At 71.5% G+C, this 18114-nt stretch overlaps 1 protein-coding gene across 1 annotated transcript in view; it reads left to right on the top strand.

Moving 5' to 3' along the window:
- Window positions 1-786: 786 nt before the first annotated feature.
- NOTCH1 (notch receptor 1) overlaps window positions 787-18114 on the top strand; it is a 36015-nt gene continuing 18687 nt past the window's right edge. Inside the window, exons 1-6 of the mRNA XM_037492196.2 lie at window positions 787-847; window positions 2312-2393; window positions 14744-15006; window positions 15241-15579; window positions 17349-17471; window positions 17814-18047. Of these exons, the coding sequence (XP_037348093.1) occupies window positions 787-847; window positions 2312-2393; window positions 14744-15006; window positions 15241-15579; window positions 17349-17471; window positions 17814-18047 (1102 nt within the window). The remainder of the gene's footprint in view (window positions 848-2311; window positions 2394-14743; window positions 15007-15240; window positions 15580-17348; window positions 17472-17813; window positions 18048-18114) is intronic.

Genomic DNA, 18114 nt, shown 5'->3' with positions numbered 1-18114 from the left:
GCGGGCGGGCTGCAGGGCGCTGGCAGCAGCTGCGCCCCCAGACCAAACCGTCCAGGCAGCTCTCGGGGAACCTCAGGGAGAGGCAGTCAGAGGGGCAGGGCAGTGCCCGGGAGGGTCTGCAGCCCGTCCCGGGGCAGCGGGTGTGCCGCCCACCTGGGCGCCCGGCCCGGCGGTGCCTGGAGGCTCCTCGTTGGCCCCCAGCGCCCCGCGTCAGGGTCAGGCGCCCCGGCCCGGGGCCTTCACGGCCTTGGGGGTCCGGCCTGGGCCGCTGGGGCTCGGGGCTGCGGCGGCGGCGGGGCTCCTGGGAGTCGGGGCGCGCGCCCGTGGCCGCCCCGGCCGCCCGGCCACGAGGATGCAAATCGGGGCGGCCGGGGCCGAGCGCGGGCCAGGCCGGATCCCTCCGCAGCCGCCTCGGCCCCTCCAAACTTTGGCGAGAAGGGGTCCCACGCGGGGCGCCGAGGCCGGGCGGCCGCACGGGCGGGGCGCGGGGCGGGCGGGGCCGGGGCGCGGGCGGGGCCGGGGCGCGGGGCGGGCGGGGGCCGGGGCCGGGGCGGGGCCGGGGCGGGGCGCGCGGCGGGGGCGGGGCGCGGGGCGCCGGGCGCCTCACTAGTGCCGCGGCCGCGGGAGGGAGCGCAGGGCGCGGGCGCGGGCGCGGGGCGGGCGCGCGGCGCGGGGCAGCGGGACGCCAGCGGGAGCGCAGCCGCCGGGGAGGCCGCGGGAGCCCAGGCGCCGCGGGAAGCCGAGGAGCCGCCGTCGGGGCGCGGGCGCGGGGCGGGCGCGGGGAGCATGCCGCCGCCGCTGGCGCCCCTGCTCTGCCTGGCGCTGCTGCCCGCGCTGGCCGCACGAGGTAGGCGCCGCCCCGCGCTTCGGAAACTTCGGGGCGCCCCGCGCGGGCCGCTGGGGAGCGGGCGGGCCGGGCCGGGCCGGGCCGGGCCGGGCCGGCGGGGCAGGAGGGACCCGCTCCGCGCGCGGCCGGGGCTGGGGGGACGCGCCCCCGGCGGGGCGGGCGGGGGGCCCGGGGCCGGCCCGGGCTGGGCTGCGCCCCGGCCGCGCGTGGGGCTCGCGGGGCGGCGCGGGCTCCGGCTGCTTCTCGGTTTGAGTCGAGCTGGTTTTGGTTTCCTGTCGCCCCGCGGGGCCGCCGCCGTCCGCTCCGCCTCTGCCCCGGCCGGGGGCGGATGTTGGGGCGCGAGCGTGGGGCCCGGCGGCGTCACCCCCTGGCCCGCGCCACCCGGCCGGACCGCGGGGCGCGCGGGCGGGGGCGGCTCCGCGGGGCGGGGGCGGGGGCGCGGGCGCGGCGCGGGGCCCCGGGCGCCCCTCGGCAGGGCCCGGCGCGGGGCACCCCCGCCCGCCCGCCCCCCGGTGCCCCCCGGCCCGGCCGCCGCCCCGTCGGGCTCGCACGCACGGGGGGCCGCACGCACTGGGGGGGCCGCACGCACTGGGGGGCCCGGGGCACACTCGGCTGCCGCTGTGGGACTTTCACTTCTCGGAGCTGAAGTTGGGAAGCCCTGTGGGCGGGAGGCGCCGGCTCCTGCGCCCTCTCCGGGGTCTGAGGGGTCCGGGGCGATTGCTTCCCGCGCCCCTGGAAGCTGGGGGTGAAAAGCGGCTCCCCAGGCCCAGAGGCTCGGCCGCCCCCCGCCCCCGCCCCGCCCGGCCGGGGCTGCTCACACCGCGGGCGGGAGGGCCTGGCTTGCCGGGACCCTTCGTGGCCTTGGGGTCCAGTTCCTTCCAAACGCGCGTCCTCGCCCCTCCCGCGGGCGCGGGACCCCCAGCCGCCCTCCCAGGCGGGCGGGGGCGGGCGGGGGCGGGCGGGTCCCCAGGGCGTCCCGCGGCCGGCAGGCCCCGCCACAATGGGCCGCTCTGATTCCGGCCGGCGCGCGCTGGCGGGCGGGGCGCACGGTGCAGCTGTCGCATTTTCCCACGAGCGGGGAGCGGGGCGCGGTGTGGCCGCGCCCCCAGCCCCCAGCGCCGCCCCCTCGCAGAGCGTGTTTGAACAGCCAGACAATCGAGGTGGCTGCGTGGCCCAGCCCCGCTCCCCAGGGAAGACTGGGGGGGCGGAGTGGGGACGGCGCCCCGGGTCACCTCGGCTCTTCTGCGCTGTGTCCCGGCGCCTTCCAGGACACCCCTCCCCACGCAGGGCAGGACGCGGCCACCTGCCACCCCAGCTCCCTGGCCTCTCCCCTTCTGACTCCCCAACTCCGGGCAGGGTGCTGCAGCCCCTTGGTGGCAGGTTGGGGCTTCCTGGCCACCCCCCTCCAGGGCCTCCGGGGAGGGCCCCGTGCACCCGCTGACCCTGTCCTCTCCCCTCCCCCAGGCCTGCGATGTTCCCAGCCCGGCGAGAGCTGCCTGAATGGCGGGAAGTGCGAGGTTCTCTCCAACGGCACGGAGGCCTGTGTGTGAGTATGCGCCCTGCGGGGACCTGTTGCTTTTGTTGGGAGCTGCGCCCCTGCCTTCTGCGGCGGGCAGGCCCGGCTGGGACAGAACACAGGGCCATTGTCTTGTGGAGATGGCCCAGAAGGCTGGGCGCGGTCACGTGCTACTTTTATTGGACAAAGTCTGGCAATTACTTAATCACCAGCAATTATGCTGCATGTGGAGCTGGCCTGGCCCCTGGAGGTCCCCGCGCTCCTCCGTGGGCCCCCTCGGGCTCCCGGGGTGCTGGATGCCAACCCCCAGCATCCTGTTTCTTCTTAAAGTCTCAGAGAAACAACTGACCTGTGGGGGGGGGGCACTCTGGACCACTTGCGGGGAGGCGCAGGCCCCAGCACTCTGCCAAGTGGGGAGCACCTCTTCTGGGCAGGTGTGTGCCTTCCCTAGGCAGGTGAGCACTTCTGGACAGGTGAGCAGCTCGTGGGCAGGTGCATGCCTCTTTGGGCAGGTGAGCACCACTTCTGGGCAGGTGGCGCCTCCCAGCAAGAAACAGAGTATTTCCAAGGCAGACCCACCCCGAGGCCCTCTGGCCTCCGCGCCCGCCAGGAAGCTGGCAGCATCCCTGGGTGCAAGCTGGGCGTGGCCACGGGACGTGCCTTCTGTCCTGGCATCCGCTCAGCCCCACCCCTCACGCCGACCCTCCAGCCCTCTGGTCGTCGGCTGTGAACCGCCTGTGTGTGGGGTGCCCGCCTCGGCCCTGCCTGCCCTGAGCCCCAGCCAGCCTGGGGCAGCTTCCCGGCGGCGGCTGACACCCTTCAACTTGAGTTCCTCCCTGACGGGGAGAATGAGGCGGTGTTCGCGGCTGCAGAAAGCCCCTCCCCAGGGGCTGCGGGTCGGCGCGCCCTCATTCCAACTGCTGGAGAGCCCATCCCCTAGACAACCCCCGCCCGGCCCCTGCCTGCCCCACCAGTGGGCGAGCACCCCCTCCTCGGCCCCCCCCAAGCTGCAGCCAATGAAGCAGGTCCGCGAGCAGTTTACTGGACAGAGTGGATTGTGTCTTTGTGAGATGCTAATGAACACGCACTGCTTTTTTTTTTTTTTTTTGCTTTTTCGGGGCCTTTCTCCTCCTGCAGAAGCCTCGCCGACGCTTGACGCCCTAAATCTTGCTTCCTTTCATTCAGAGACCGACAGCTGGGATTCAGTGGGAGCGCAGCCCCTTTGTCGGGGAGGCGGATTAATGCCGTGTGATTAATTATGCGGCTTCCCAGAGGCTTGCGCTGCCCTGCGGGCGGGGCCGGTGCCCGTGCAGGGGCTGTGGGCCAGCAGGAGGGGTCTGCGCGGGGGACAGTGGGAACCGTCTCTTCTTGGGGCCACCGGCCAACGGGCCAGCCTGGCCAGGAACACGCAAGGTCTTCTGTTGAGGCCACATGGGCTGGAAAAGGGGTGTCTTGAGGACAGGCTGTGGCCGCCTGCTCTGGCATCAGGTCTGAGACACTTTAGGGGGACATGGCAATAGTGCGGCGTGCTCTCTTCCACCCCCAAACCTGGGATCCGGGGGCGCCCTGCCGCCTGAGCCAGGCCTCCGGTGCGGGCTTGGGTGCGGGCCTGTCTCCTCCCCCGGGGCCTGGCGTCCCCTCCTCCTTGGCGGGAAGCCCGCCTCCCTCTGGCCTGGCACAGAGCTCGGCCCACAGAGACCCCATTGTGCACACCTCGCAGCTCCACTTAGAAGTCAGAGCGGAAGTCGTCCCAGGGGCCCCCACCTTAGGGCGGTGCTGGGTACAGGGCTGGGCGGCCAGACCCAGGCAGGAGAGCACAGGACAGGGCCGGGGCGGTTTGGGGGTGCTGCTGCAGCTGCCAAGTGGGGCGCGGCTCCCTCCACACCTGCCAGCCAGCCTGGAGGCCCTGAGGGTCAGCTGACCAGAGCCAGCCGAAGCACGTGGGAGGGGCCCAGCTCTCCCGCCAGAGGGGATGCCACCTTTTTACCTAGAAGGTGCTGGGGTGCAGGCTTCAGGAGCCCCGCCTATCTGTGTGAACCCCAGCTCTGCAGCACTCGGCTGTGACCCTCAGAAAGTTCTCTGGCTTTCCTGCTGGCTTGCCAGTCCCCCTGTGCGCAGGGTGTGGGGAACGGGGTGCACAGCGGGACGGGTTAGGGCCTGGTGAATCATCTGCCTCCATCCCCAGAGGAACCGTCCCCAGAAGCTGCCAGTCAGGCGACCGCAGGGCTCGGGATCGGAAAGAGGTCTTGGTGTGTCCGTGCCTCCCGGGAAGGCACTGTGGGGAGGCCTGGGCGGGCACCCCGGCAGGCGCGGCCTCTGCACAGCTGCCTGGCCTTGCACCTCCGGCTGCCCTCCTGAGGGACAGCCCATCTGCCCCTTCTCTTCAGCTAGAGGCCGGTGGGGGCCGGCGGATGGCCTGTCTGGGTGAGGGTCATCCTTGGCCTGAGGCTCCTTGCGGGCTCCGGGCGGAGGCTGAGCCCGGGACATAGGCAGCCCTTCCTGGGAGAGTCGGGTCAGCAGGCCCTTGGGGCGATGCAGGGGGGGTGAGCCGTGGGTCCCGCGCCCCGGCAACAGTGTCAGCTGGTCAGTGCACGGCGGGCTTGGCGTTGCGCCATCCTGTCTCTGAGGCCCACTAGTCCACGCCCCGGGGTCACCCGAATTCGCTTCTCGCAGGTGATTGGGCTCCTGGGGGGGGTGTGGCTGGTGCGAGGCGGGCCGGGGTCCATGTGCGCCGCCTCCCCCCCGCCGAAAACTGGTGCCACGACTTCAGGGGTCTCCTTCCTGGACCCCCGGGGACACAGGCACGGCCAGGGGACGGGCCGTGATGCCGAGGCCTGGCCACCCCGAGGTTGCCCTGCCCTCGTGGAGTTGATGCTCGGGGCTGGGGCGGGCAAGGCGGCCCTGTCTGCACGGGGCAGGTGGGGATGGGTGAGGCGGGCAGCCTGGATCTGGGCATGGCTCCCAGCAGCCCCTGCCCCTCTTGGCCAGGCAGGGGACCTGGTGCCCGCAGCAGTGGCTGCCGGGCCCAGGGTCGCATGCGAGTCCGCCCGCCTGCCTCTCTCTGGAGCTGAGGCCCTGACCCCTGGCCGCCCTGCGAGGAAGCAGGACGCCACTTCCCCTTAGAGAGCAGGTGGTCGGCTCGGGCAGGAAGTGACCGCCGCTGCCCGGCTGGGGAGGGACAGACGGGGCCTTGTGCGTCTGTCACCTGCCCGCGGTTTCCACTGAGTCACCTGCAAGTCTTGGCGAGGCCGGGGAGGGACAGGGCAGGTCTCATCCTTGCCTTGGCTGTCCAAGGCCGGGCGGCCGGGGCTGGGGTGGGAAGGCGCCCAGCGTCAGTCTCGCCGCTGCGTCCGCCCCCGGGGGCCGCAGGGAACACGAGCTTGTAAAGGAAGCGGCCTCTGCGGCCCTGCCGAGCGCCAGCCAGCGCTTTTTTCCATTGAAAAAATAACAACAACACTTTTTAAGAAGAGAGCGAAGACTGTGCCGTCAGCAGGAAGGGGCGGGGCGGGACAGCGGTGGCCGGGGAGAGCCCGCCCACGCCCACGGGCCCCCCAGAGCCGGGCTGGCTGGTACCTGCTCCCCGCACCTGCCCCGGCCGCTCCAGGCTGGCCGCGGGAGAGGGGCCCAGCTCTCCTGCCGCCTGTACATGGGAGGATGGGCTTCGCGGGGCTGGCGGGGAGCCTGGGCCACCGCTCGCTGAGGGTGGCAGCTCCCGCACTGGCCGCCGTCTGGCCTCGTGGAGCCCCCCGGCCCCCAGGGCCGCCTTGCCGCCCTTGTCTTAACCCCGACTTCGCAGGGGGAACACGGAGGCCGAGGCGCACGGCTGAGCGAGGGTGGGGACGGACTCTGCGTGCGTCAGCGCTGGCCTTCATGTGCCGGCACGTCCCGAGCGCCGCGGAGCCTTCCCACGGGCCCTCACAAGCGGCTGCTTGGGGCAGGGTCACCGGGAGCCAGGCCCCGTCTGGGGGCCCAGAGGCTCCAGGCGGAGCTGGGGCTTGGCTGGGCGGGGGTCGGCAGGTGGGAGCCGGCTGCCTCCGTCACACCTGCCCGTCTGGCCTGGGCCTCAGTCTTCCTCAGTGTGTGAGGGGGCTGGGGTAGGTGGTCCCTGGAGCCCCCTCCACTGTGTCCAGGCGGGACCCTGGGAAGAGGGCTGCACAGGCCTGGTGGCGGCAGCGGGCAGCAGCGTGGTGGGTGCTGCGGGGGCGGAGGTGCCCAGCAGCCAGGCCTGGCCACGCGGCCAGGCCGGTTCTGCCAGTCTGGGCTGCCCTGGGCTCCGGTGTTCACGCTGCCCACCCGCAGGGCTGGGGCACACCTGCAAGGGGGTGGGGGGAGGGCGCTGCCGTCAGCTCCTGGCCCCGCCTGCCAGGGGAACGCCCCACCTGCCTCATGCCGCCTGGACGGCCCCCGGCGCTGGTGGCTCACAAGGTCGTCCGTCCCTGTGTGCTTCCAGAACTTTCCCACCACCCCCAGCAGAAAGCCCCCACCGCTAAGCAGGCCCAGCCCCCGCTGCCAGGCCAGGGACCAGGTGTCCCCATCCTGGCGGCACGTGCTGCCAGGCGCGCCTGTTTTGGGGTTCCCCGCGAGGTAGCCCTGGCCCTGCCTGTGGGGCTTCCCCTGACACCCAGGGCTGGCTGGGGAGGCTGAGCCTCCCGGCCTGAGGGCAGTCTGGACGGTGGGGGGTGCTGGCTGCAGTGGGGGTCCCCTCCGAGCTTCCCTCAGGGCTCAGGGAGGCACCAGGCTTTGGGTTGGGGTCAGGCGGACCTGTGAGGTTGGCACCTGGTCCCCAGTGGCCGGGGCTGGCGTGGGAGGCTGAGGGTGCTGTCCACGCCTCCCAAGATCTGCGGAATTGGGGAGTGGTGTTTGAGCATCAAGCACCCCTTCTCGCCACAGGCCGCCCCCCTGCCCCCCACGCCCGGTGGGAAGCGCACCCCTCTGGAGCCCCCACCCCAGCCAGTGCCCCAGGCACTGGGCTCTGTGGGGAGGTGCGGGCCTGTCTCCAGACGTTGGCCGGGCAGCAAAGGCTGCCCTCTGGGGCGCTCGTGGCTTCCTGGAAGGACCCTCTGGGCAGCCTCTCCTTTGACCTCCACACCTGCAGTCCCCGAACCCGAACCCGAGCAGCCACCTCCGGCGGGGTCTTCACACGCAGCACCAGGGCACCGGCCCCAGGCCAGCCAGACCCCATGCCACCCCCGTCGTGCGCGTCCCTGCCATGGGGCTCCCTGGGCTGCTCGTGGCCCCTCCTGCGCAGGCAGCTGGGCCCGAGGGCACATGGGGGGCTGGTGGCTGAAATCGCCCCTGCGGAAGCGGCCAGATTGGGCCCCTGGTGCTGCCCAAGGCCGGTCAGCCTCCCGCCATGGTGGAGCCGGGTGCTCTGCTGTGCCGACGACTGGGCCTGGCAAGCCCCGGGTTTGTGAGCAAGCCCACCCCCCCACCGCTGGCGCAGCCGGTTCCCTGCAGCCTGAGGGGGTCGGTCCCAGGTACTGTGGACCTGGGGGTGGGGGGGCAGGAAGCATCTGAGACGCCCCCACCTGCTCTGGGGTGCTCAGGGTGGGGGGGCACCAGCTGGAAGTCCCCTGGCTCGTGCAGAGCTGATGCGGCTCGCCTTTCCTTCTTGGGGATCCTGGGGACTCTGCCCTCTCACCCCATGAGGGCCCCGGGGTGACTTAGCCCAGAGGCCACGTACCAGCCGCTGCAGGCAGTTGGCCCCTGGGGGCGCCATCCAGGGGCCAGGGCTGGGGCATGTGAGAGCAGGTGGGCGGCCATCCAGGCAGCCGAGGCCCTGGAAGGTCGGGGACAGGCGGGGGACAGGCTGGGGACAGCCTCCCACCGTTTCCTCTCCGTGTTGTTGACGAGCGGAAACTGCACGGTTACTGGAAATGAGCGGTTTGGGGGAGAAGCCAGCGCTGGCCGGTGTGTTTTCCCTGACGGCTTTTCAGTAAGACGCTGAATGAGCGGGGGTGGGGTGGAGGCCCCCGTGGGGGCGCTGGGCAGGACTGCAGCTTGCGGCTGCAGGGGGTGGGGTGCTGCTGGGTCCTAGCCTGGTCCTGCCCCGGGGTGGGGGCAGGGAGGCCCTGGGACTTCCCCTGCAGCATCAGAAGGAGGCGCTGGGTGCTCTGAGTGAGTGCCTGGCGGGCCGCGGGCGGGCTGTGAGCCCGTGCCCACACGTGGCGGGGCCCAGGCCCTGGGCGCAGCGTCCGCTCGGCAGGAGCTCGACAGGGAGTGTGGCGTGGCGTGCCCTCGGGGCCTGGGAGGCCTGACTTCCGTCCTGCAGGGAACGACAGTCTGACACCCCACCCCCGCTCGCCCTCAGACTGCCTGCTGGGAGGGGGCCCACCGAGCCATGCCCACTCGTGCAGAGAGCCCCCTCCCGGCCAGGGCAGCCCGGCCCAGGACCCCTGCTCCCCCCAGAAGCCCCAGCCCGGGCCCACGCCAGCCCTAGACGCCCTCTGCCGCGCTGAGTCACGACGCAGCCACTCATCCCGTCCGCGCGGGCCTGTTCCTGTTGCTGGCCGTGTCCAGGCGCCTCTGGGTCGGTCACAGCAGCAGGCGTGGGGTGGGCCTGTGTGCCGGCCGGGTGGGCAGGCGGGGCTGGTGGTCTGCCTGGGCTGGGAGCCGGGCTGGGAGAGGTGGCTAGAGGGCAATGTGGGGTGCTGGCTGCAGGGTGGGGTGACCTAGGGTCTGCGTCGAAGCCTGGGGTCCCGCGCGGCCTGCGCAGAGGCAGTCACTCACAGCCGGGCATGCCAGGGTGGCCCTGCCAGGGTGCCCGCGGGCCTGGGAGGCTTGGGGTTTCTTGGCGTGAGGGCGGGGAGAAGGTCGCCTGCCCGGCACCCTGTGACTGAGGGGGCGGCACATGTGAACCTGCTGCTGGGGGATGCGGCGGATGGGAGCTGGGGGGTCCAGAGAAGTCCCCAAGCCCCCGAGCCTGGGAGCTCCCCGCTTGCTTGCAGGCGTCTCACCCAGGATCCGCCGGGCCTCCTGGCCGTGTCCCCTGAGCCGCGGGTGCAGGATGCCCGTCTGCCCCGGGCCAGGGGCGCAGGTGGCCTGCGGGGTGTGGCTGCGGCACGGCCTCCGCAGGGGCGGGAGAGGGAGAGAGCGGAGCTGTCTGCGCCCCTGCTCCTCATCTGGGGAGTGGGCCCCGGAGCGTACCCGGGGAGGGGCTGGGGGCCCCTGTCCAGGTCGAAGCCAGGGCCCGTGTCCCTCCTCTGGGACCCAGGGGAGGGGGTCCTTGGCTTCCCCGCCGCGTCCCGGGGCGCCTGTCTGCCGAGCAGCTCGCTGGGCTGGTGGGGGGACCCCAGGCCGCCCCCCCCTCGCCCCCACGTCACCGGGAGCAGAGGCGGGAAGTTGCCGGATCGTTCTGGCTCCGGCGCGGACTTAATTAATCAAGTCTGGGATTAGCCCTCCCCGGCGCTGCCTCTGCCCATCGATCCCTCCCCTGCAGCTGGGGGTGCGGGCCTGGGCTCGGCCTGGCTGGGGAGCAGAGGCCCCCTGACAGTTGGGAAGCCTCCCTGGCGTCAGGGCCTCGAGCCTGGACCATGTGGGTCTCCAGGTGCGGGGTGGGGGGGCGCGGTCTAGCCTGGCTCCAGGTCGGCGCCTTCTTTCAAGGTCCCGGTGGGAGGTTTTCCCAGTGGAGGGCAGCGCGGGCCAAGCCGGCCTCCCACAGGCCGGCACTGCGGGCTCTGGGAGACCAGGCCTCAGGCGCCTCTGCACACGGCTGCGCCGTCCGGGAAGCTGCTTGGCCCCCGCGCCGGCCCGTCAGACGGCCCCTGCCCGGTCGGGTGGGCAGTGCCGGGGGGACATTGTTTCCCTGCGGTGGGAAAGGTGACTTCCCGGGCGGGCGGGCGGGCGACGGCTGTCCCCACACAAAGGGCTGCCCGGCTGGGAGGAAGCCGCGCTGCCCTGTGCTTCCTCTTCCCACCGTATTTTAAACCATCCGAGGATGCAACTTGGGAAAAAGGCTGAGACAGGCGAGGGCAGCTCTGCGAGCAGCTGTTCGGCCCGGAAAGCCACCCCCACCCCGTTTCCTCCTCGGCCCGGCGCTGCCTCTCTGGGCCCTGTTTGGGGCCGGGGTCCGTCTCATCAGGCCGCTGCCTCCCGCCCCCCCCCCGGCCCCCCGCAGCCCCAGCAGCAGGGCCAGGCCCCCCGTGGCTCTGAAGGAGACCACAGCTCCGACAGGCGCCTCTGGCCCCGCTGGCGTCACTTCCGGGGCGGGCGCAGCCGCACTGCAGTCCCCAAAGCCGCTGGGGCCAAGCGCCCGTGCTCTGGAGGCAGGAAGGGGCCAGGAGCAGGAGGGCTGCCCCCGCACACGTCCTCTGTGGGCGGTGGGGTTCCGGCGCCCGCAGGCAGGCGTCTGCAGTCTCCTGGGCGCCCAAGGGCCTGCCCTGCTGCAGTGTCTGTCCCGGGACCTGGGGTGAGGGCTGGGGCTCTGGAAGTTCCCCTGTCCTCGTCTCCCGGCCATTGCCCTCCCCCCTGCTCCCGTGAAGAAGGATCTGGACCACTGTGGGTGCGGCTGGGGGCCCAGCACAGGTCGCTGTCCCCCCGCCAGCCCGAGCACACCGTCCTTTGCAACCTGGCCTGGGAGGCAAGGTGACCCCGCTGCTGGGATTTGGGAGCTCAGACGGGCCTTGGCCCAAGGGAGGAGCTGAGGGTCCCTGAGTCTTGGCAGGGACCCCGACATCCCGGCTCTACCTGCGCAGGAGGCTGGGCCTCTGCCCCGTTGGTGTATGTGGCCCCGCGGCCTGGGCTGGGACGTGTGGGTCTGACTCCCTGCACTGCCCAGGCGGGAGGTGCCTGTGTGTGAATGGGGAGCAGACCAGGCGCGGGACCAACTAGCTGTCCTGCTCCCTGGCCCCTGGTCTCGAGGGGCCCACCCGGTGGCACTGAGATGGCCAGCGCGCATCCAGACCGGGAGCTGGGCCTGCCCTCCTTTCTGGGCAGGGCCTCGAGGCGGTGGCAGTAGCATGGGCAGGGAGGGCCTTCTGGAGGCTGCCTGTGCAGGGGGAGGGGGGCTTGGGGGTCCAGGCCCTGCCTCCGGGGTGTCTGAATAGGAGGTGACCTCCTTCTACTGCCCCAGTGTGACTGTGCTCTCCCAGGAAACTTGGACTTGCTGGTGCAGGCAGATGGGCCAGAGAGGACGTGGGGGCCGGTCCTGCCCTGCCCTGCCCTGCCCTGCCCTGCCACACCCAGCTCAGTGCCGCTGGGACAGGTGGAGCTGGTCGGAGAGGGGATCCAGCTGGAGAGCAGGCCTCCTGTCTACTCCCTGGGGACAGGCGACCTGGGGTGGCATGAGGAGCTGTGGACACCATGCCTGGCCCTTCCCGTGTGGGAGGCGCGGCCATGGCCCAGCTTTGGGTGCAGGCCCTGGGCCAGGCTCCCTGCCACGTCATCCACACGCAGGGGACACCTGGGGCCGGGTGCTTTCTTCAGGTGGGCACCCTCCCCGGGCGGCCAGCTCGTCCAGCGGCAGGTCCGTGCAGAGCAAAGCGGGGACAGCAGGAGCCCCCTCGCCCAGTGGCCACGGTCAGGCTTCTGCGATGACTCTTGTGCCGTGCGCCCGGCCCTCAGGCCCACGCAGCCCCTCCGCTGCCCTGGCCGCTGGAGCCGAGTGGGCAGGGCCTGACTTGCCCAGAGTGGCTGGTGGCGGGCGGGGTGGACGGGCGCCCCCCAAAGCTCCTCTCGGGGAAGGGCCCTCTGCCCTGTGGAGCCCTGGAGAGGCCCCGTCGTGGGTCTGGTTCCTCCTGTGGGTGGAAGGGGCGGTCCTCGGTCACTGGCCCCGGCTGGCCAGGGTGCGGGCTGCACCGAGGCAGCTCCTGCAGGCAGGACTGAGTCTGGCTCCTCCCCTTGAGCCCCTCCCGCTGCCGCGTTTTTGGGGCCAAAGGGAGCTGTCATCTGTCCCCCGGGGGTGGCAGATGGCCGCTTACTTAGAAAGGAAAACAGCACAATTTAGAATTAGTCCCGGGTGAAAGGTCACGGCAGCATCTGCCTGGGATGCTTTTGGGCTGCATTTCTATGGAGCGGGCGACTGGGTGAGGGGCGGAGTGCGAGGGGCTGCTGGCCACCCCACCAGCCTCTGACACCCTCCCTGCCCCCTGCCACTCACCTGTGGGAAGGGCCAGTGAAGAGGAGGTGCTGGGTGAGGTCCTTGTCAGCAGGGGCGGGCGACCACTGGCGCGGGCGGCAAGAGCGGGCAGCATGGGGACAGGGCCGCTCCGCGTCTCAGCCTGGCCCTGCCTGTGGCCTGCGAGGGGCCCATGCTGCCCCGCGGAACACAGGCGGCCACGAGGGTCGTGGCCCCGTGCGCTGGGTGCCTTGGCTACCTGGACGTGACCTCAGAGCCCCTCCCACCTTCCTGGAAAGGCCAGGGGCCGAGGGGGCACAGCTGTCTGTCCCCAGGAAGCTCAGTGCTGTGGCCAGATTGAGGAACAGGTGGCCGGCTGAAGGCTGCCCAGAGCTGGCGCTCCCCGCGCAGGCCCGCGCTGCACCCTGCGCCGCTGCTCCACCCGCTGGTGCTGCTGATGGGGGCGCCGTGCCCAGCCTGGGACGGGCAGCGTGCCTTCACAGTGGCGTCGCAGGGCCTGGCGGGAGTGGGCAGACAATGGGCCCTCTCAGCTGCCACAGCCCCCGCAAGGAACCTCCCTGGCTCCTGCCCCGCCCGCCAGGCTTGGCGGCCCCAGCGGGAGCAGCTGCCGCCGCGTCCCAGCCACAGGCGCACCTGCTGCGGCGCCCTTTGTCCAGGCCATGCCTGATTTATTGGCGCGTTTCCCGCGGCCCAGCCCGAGCGGCCTTGCTGGCCCAGATGCCCCACGGGCCGGCGCTCAGGCGGGGCCTGCAGCCAGGGGGACACTGCGTAGGGGCTCCGTGGGGTCTGGGTGGGCTCTGTCGCTTGGGGACAAGCGTCATGACTTGCTAGGGATCCTGGGGGTTGTTGGCCTGGCGGGCCCGGGGCCTCTGGGACTGGTGAGGAGGCCCAGCCGCTAGCAGGAAGGTGCTGGGTAGCCCGTGTGGACCCCCCAGACCCGCGGGGCGGGGCACGGGGAGGCATGGACAGGGCAGGCTCCCACCGCTTTGATGACCAAGCGCCCTCTGTCCGGCACCCACCGCCCGCCCGCCCCGTCAATGGCTGGGAAGAAAAGAGCCTTTTCTCTGAGCGGGCGGGAGGGTGGCCAGTTCCTGACAATGAGGGGCATTGACGGCCTGGGGGAGGGGCTGCTGCTGTCTGAGGTGGCCCCGCCCCCGGCGCTGCCCAGGCCCCGACCAGGCGGCCTGTAACTGGATCCCCACCCCCCCATCCCAGCCAGGCCTGGTGGAGCGGGACACGCTCTCGGGTCTACCTGTAGGAGCCCCCCAGGCTGGCTGTGTGGGAGCCCCAGCCCCCGGCCCCTCCCAGGGGGGCAGCGTGTTTACTTTTAGCCAGTTGCTTTGGGACTTTTGGCTTCTGGCAACAGATGGTCGGCTGGAGTGGCCATTCTGCGTCCTCCCAGCCGCCCTGCCCAAGCCGTGGCCACAAATGAGTGCCGTCCCGGGAGACGGATGCGTCCTGCTGTGGGGACGGGGCAGCTGCTGAGAAATGCGTGGCCCAGCCTGGCCCACCTTCTCAGGGGCCCTGTGGGGGCCTGCAGCCAGGCCACCCCTGCCTGAGAGGAGGGGAGGGTGGGCCCCACCGGGGCTCCCGGGTGGCCCTAGGCCGAGGGCTGGCCCCATGGGGGCGGGGCACCGGTGTCCAGGTGGGGAGGCCCAGCGCAGCCGGCCAGGCGCGTTCTGCCTCAGGGGCTTCAGCCATGGGAAGAGCGAACCCTGGCCGGTCCCACGGCCTCTCCCCAGCGCAGGACATGAGGTGACCTCGGCAGGCAATTTATGGCCCAGCCCCTAGAAGCCACTGGCAGGTGGCGGGGGTGGGGCAGCATCATCATGGGGTGGGGTGGCGGCCCCCCCCGCCCCACTCTGCTCCCACCTGGGAGCTGCCCGGCTCTCCAGCCCGCCGTACTTCCACCCGGGGGGCCGCAGGGTCTGGGCCCTGGTGGGCGGTTTCCGGTGGCGCGGGGAGCGGGGAGCAGGCCGTGAGGTCCTGTCAGCTGCTGTGGGGTTTTGAAGGAGGAGAGCTGAGCTCCCTGTGCCCGCGATATGGGTCATCGCAGGGAAGCCTGAGCGGGACGGGCAGCCAGGGGCTCTGCAGGCCGCCTCCAGCCGGCCCCGTGCAAACGCGCACCTCACGGGTCCCGGAGGTCTGAGCTGTCCTCGCGTGTCCCCGTCTTCATGGCCCCAGCCAGGCTTCCCTCGGGGCGTCGGTCCCAGACTTGGGCCCCTGGGAGGGCAGCCATCCCACCCTGCTCTGTCGTGCTCGGGGGCTGGTGGGGCGAGCAGCACTGACCCCTGTGTCTACACAGCTGCAGCGTGGCCTTCGCCGGGCAGCGATGCCAGGAGCCCAACCCCTGCCTCAGCGGCCCCTGCAGGAACGCAGGCACCTGCCACGTGCTGGAGCGGCCGGGCGGCGTGGACTACACCTGCAGCTGCCGCCTGGGCTTCTCGGGGCCCCTGTGCCTGACGCCCCGGGACAACGCCTGCCTCAGCGGCCCCTGCCGCAACGGCGGCTCCTGCGACCTGCTGACCCTCACCGACTTCAAGTGCCGCTGCCCTCCGGGCTGGTCAGGTGAGGCGCCGTGCGGTGCCGGCTGGCCCCTTCCAGGCTGCTGGGGTCCCTGCTCCGAAGACAGCCCAGTGCCCCCGCCCGAGGGCCCTTCCCTCCCTCCCCTGGCCTCATCTTCCCCGAGGGCTGGCACCGGCAGCGCGGCGTCGGGTGGCGGGTTGGTCCCGTCTAGAGACCCCGCTCCCTGCGGCGCGTCTCCCAGCCCGGGCCTGCGCGACCCTCGCCCTCCACCCCCAGGGAAGACGTGCCAGCAGGCTGACCCGTGCGCCTCCAACCCCTGCGCCAACGGCGGCCAGTGCCTGCCCTTCGAGGCCTCATACATCTGCCACTGCCCACCCGGCTTCCATGGCCCCACCTGCCGGCAGGACATGAACGAGTGTGGGCAGAACCCCGGGCTCTGCCGCCACGGCGGCACCTGCCACAACACGGTGGGGTCCTACCGCTGCGCCTGCCGTGCCACGCACACCGGCCCCCACTGTGAGCTGCCCTACGTGCCCTGCAGCCCCTCGCCCTGCCAGAACGGGGGCACCTGCCGCCCCACGGGGGACACCACCCATGAGTGCGCCTGCCTGCCAGGTACGCCCAGCCCGGGGCAGGCCCCTGAGCCGCGAGGCCCAGGAGAGCTCCGAAGAGGTGTGGGAGGCGGGGAGGGTGCAGGGTGGTATCCAGCCAAGGGAGGTGGGGGGCAGCCTGAGGGGTGCAGGGTGGTCAGAGGAGGACTTGCAGAGCAGACTCAGGCTGCCCCTGCCCCTCCCACCCGCTCTGGCTACTGGGCCAGGGACCTGGGGTCCATCCCAGGCTGCGCTCCTCGCTGGGACACGCCCTGGGTGACTGGGCTGGGGGCAGTGTCCCCCTGTGCCTGCCCTCCTGGCTGGCAGGCCCCCCACGCCGAGTCTCCTCTGGTGCCACGTGCAGCTCCCGGGCCGGCCAGCACCCCCTGCCTGCGCCTCCTGGGGTTTCCCCTCTTGGGCTGGGGACTGGCCCGCACTGTCGCTCCCCAGGACAGCCCTCCTTGGCCCTGCTGCCCGGGCGGGGGTGGGGAGCAGGCACACTCCCAGGGCCCCTAGGGGACACCGCTGTCCTGTGCAAACCAGCTTTTCACTGTGGTTTTTGTTTGAGTAAGTTTTGCTGTTGCTGCTCTAAAAATACTAGCGATGACGAAGAGGCCTAAAACCTCGTCTGTCAGCTGTGCCATGGCGGCGGGCGGGAAGCAGGAGGGGGGCTAGGGCTGGGGCCCAGTTAGCCCGCAAGTGACCGAGAGTGGCCCCCGCCTGGCCCCGGCAAAGTGGAAGTTGTCGGCCGCCACTGTCCACAGCCCGGCCCCGGGGCCCCGCTGCGTGCAGACGCCGCTGCACACACTTCCTGCAAGTCCCTGGCGCCCCGGCTCGGGAGGCCCCCAAGCCCTCGCGCCAGGCCTGCCCGCCACCCCCACTCTGGGTTCACATGCCCTCCTGGTGGCCCTGGGACCCCAGGCCTAATAGCCCCGTCCAGCCATGTGGGTCAAGACAGGCTGCCCTCCTGGGACTGGGGAGGGTTGGGGGAGGGGGGTCTGAGAGGGAGCAGCCCAGCCCCAGAGCCCTGCGCCACTTTAGGGGGAGAGCCTCCAAGGACGGCCTAGGTGGGCTCTGATTGGGCGTGCTCCCCAGACCTCTCTCCCGTTTGCATTTAGGCTTTTCCTGCCCCCCTTTCTCTGGGGTGACCCTCCTTCAGGGAGGGCTCAAACATCTGGGTTCTCCAAGGGCAGGAGGGGTTCAGAGGCACGGGGGACAGGAATGAGTAACCAGCTGCAGGCCTGGGGCTGCGAGGCACACCTCTCCGGGTTGATCATTGAACAGCAGCGGTTGGGCTGATTAATAGCTAACCGGGGGCTGCGGCTGCGGGGCTGGGAGGGGCCTGCTCCTCTCCCTGGGAGGCCGGGACCCCGTGGGCACCACCCTCAGCACTGCTGGCCTGCCCCCAGCCCAGCTCCCCACCCAGCCCCCTGCCTCCCATGAGAGGGGAACCCTAACCACCCCAGGGGGGGCCCCAACACCATGCCTGGCCTGTGGGCAGCTCCTGATTGGAGGAGCTGCCGGAAACTATTGCACGGAAGGGCTTTTATGATAGAATCTTCTGGAAACTGTGTTCCTGAGTCACAGTCTGTCCAGCCTGCACCTTGCAGGATGTTTGCAAAGCCCCAAGTCTGGAGTGGGGTCTGGTATGTGGAGCCTGGAGGCAGGGGACAGGCGGCACCCCAAGTGCCCCAAGGCAGAGCTGCCGGGTGGCTCAGGAAAACTGCAGGGCCTGGCCAGTGAGGGTGCTGGCCCTGCAGAGGGGCTGACCAGTGCTGGCTCATCCTGCCGCAGGCTTCACTGGCCAGAACTGCGAGGAGAACGTGGACGACTGCCCGGGAAATAGCTGCAAGAATGGGGGCGCCTGCGTGGATGGCGTGAACACCTATAACTGCCGCTGCCCCCCGGAGTGGACCGGTGCGCATCGTACCTGGGGCAGAGGGGGGTGGGAGGGCAGGGCCTGGTCCTGGCGGGGGGCAGTGGCACAGGCCAGGGTTGGCATCCCCCACAGGTGTCCCCCAGTTGTGAGAGCCATTGGCGGCCTGTACAGAACGGGGCCCCAGACCAAGCCGGGCTTGCTGGGCAGGGACAGCAGGCGAGCAAGGTCCCTGAGGCACCTGAGTCCGCTGTCCAAGCGTGGCAACCGGCCCCAGTGCCGGGGGCGTGGCTCAGGCCTGGGAGGCCGGCTGGAAGGCCCCCGGAGGAAGCGGGCCCTGGGCGGGGGTGAGGCGTGCCCGGCCCGACGTCCTGCACCCACAGGTCAGTACTGCACAGAGGACGTGGACGAGTGCCAGCTCATGCCCAACGCCTGCCAGAATGGTGGCACGTGCCACAACACCCACGGCGGCTACAACTGCGTGTGCGTCAATGGCTGGACGGGCGAGGACTGCAGTGAGAACATCGACGACTGCGCCAGTGCAGCCTGCTTCCACGGCGCCACCTGCCATGACCGCGTGGCCTCCTTCTACTGCGAGTGCCCCCACGGCCGCACAGGTGGGCTGCGGGCCGTTGTGGTGCTGCCCCGGGGCCAGCAGGGTGGGCCCCAGTCATCCTCTGTGCG

This window comes from Talpa occidentalis, unplaced genomic scaffold (assembly GCF_014898055.3).
Source record: "Talpa occidentalis isolate TD23 unplaced genomic scaffold, MPIMG_talOcc4v2.1 talOcc4.7, whole genome shotgun sequence".
NCBI lineage: Eukaryota > Metazoa > Chordata > Mammalia > Eulipotyphla > Talpidae > Talpa > Talpa occidentalis.
Note: the sequence above shows the minus strand (reverse complement) of the source record. Positions and strands in the feature narration are given on the sequence as shown.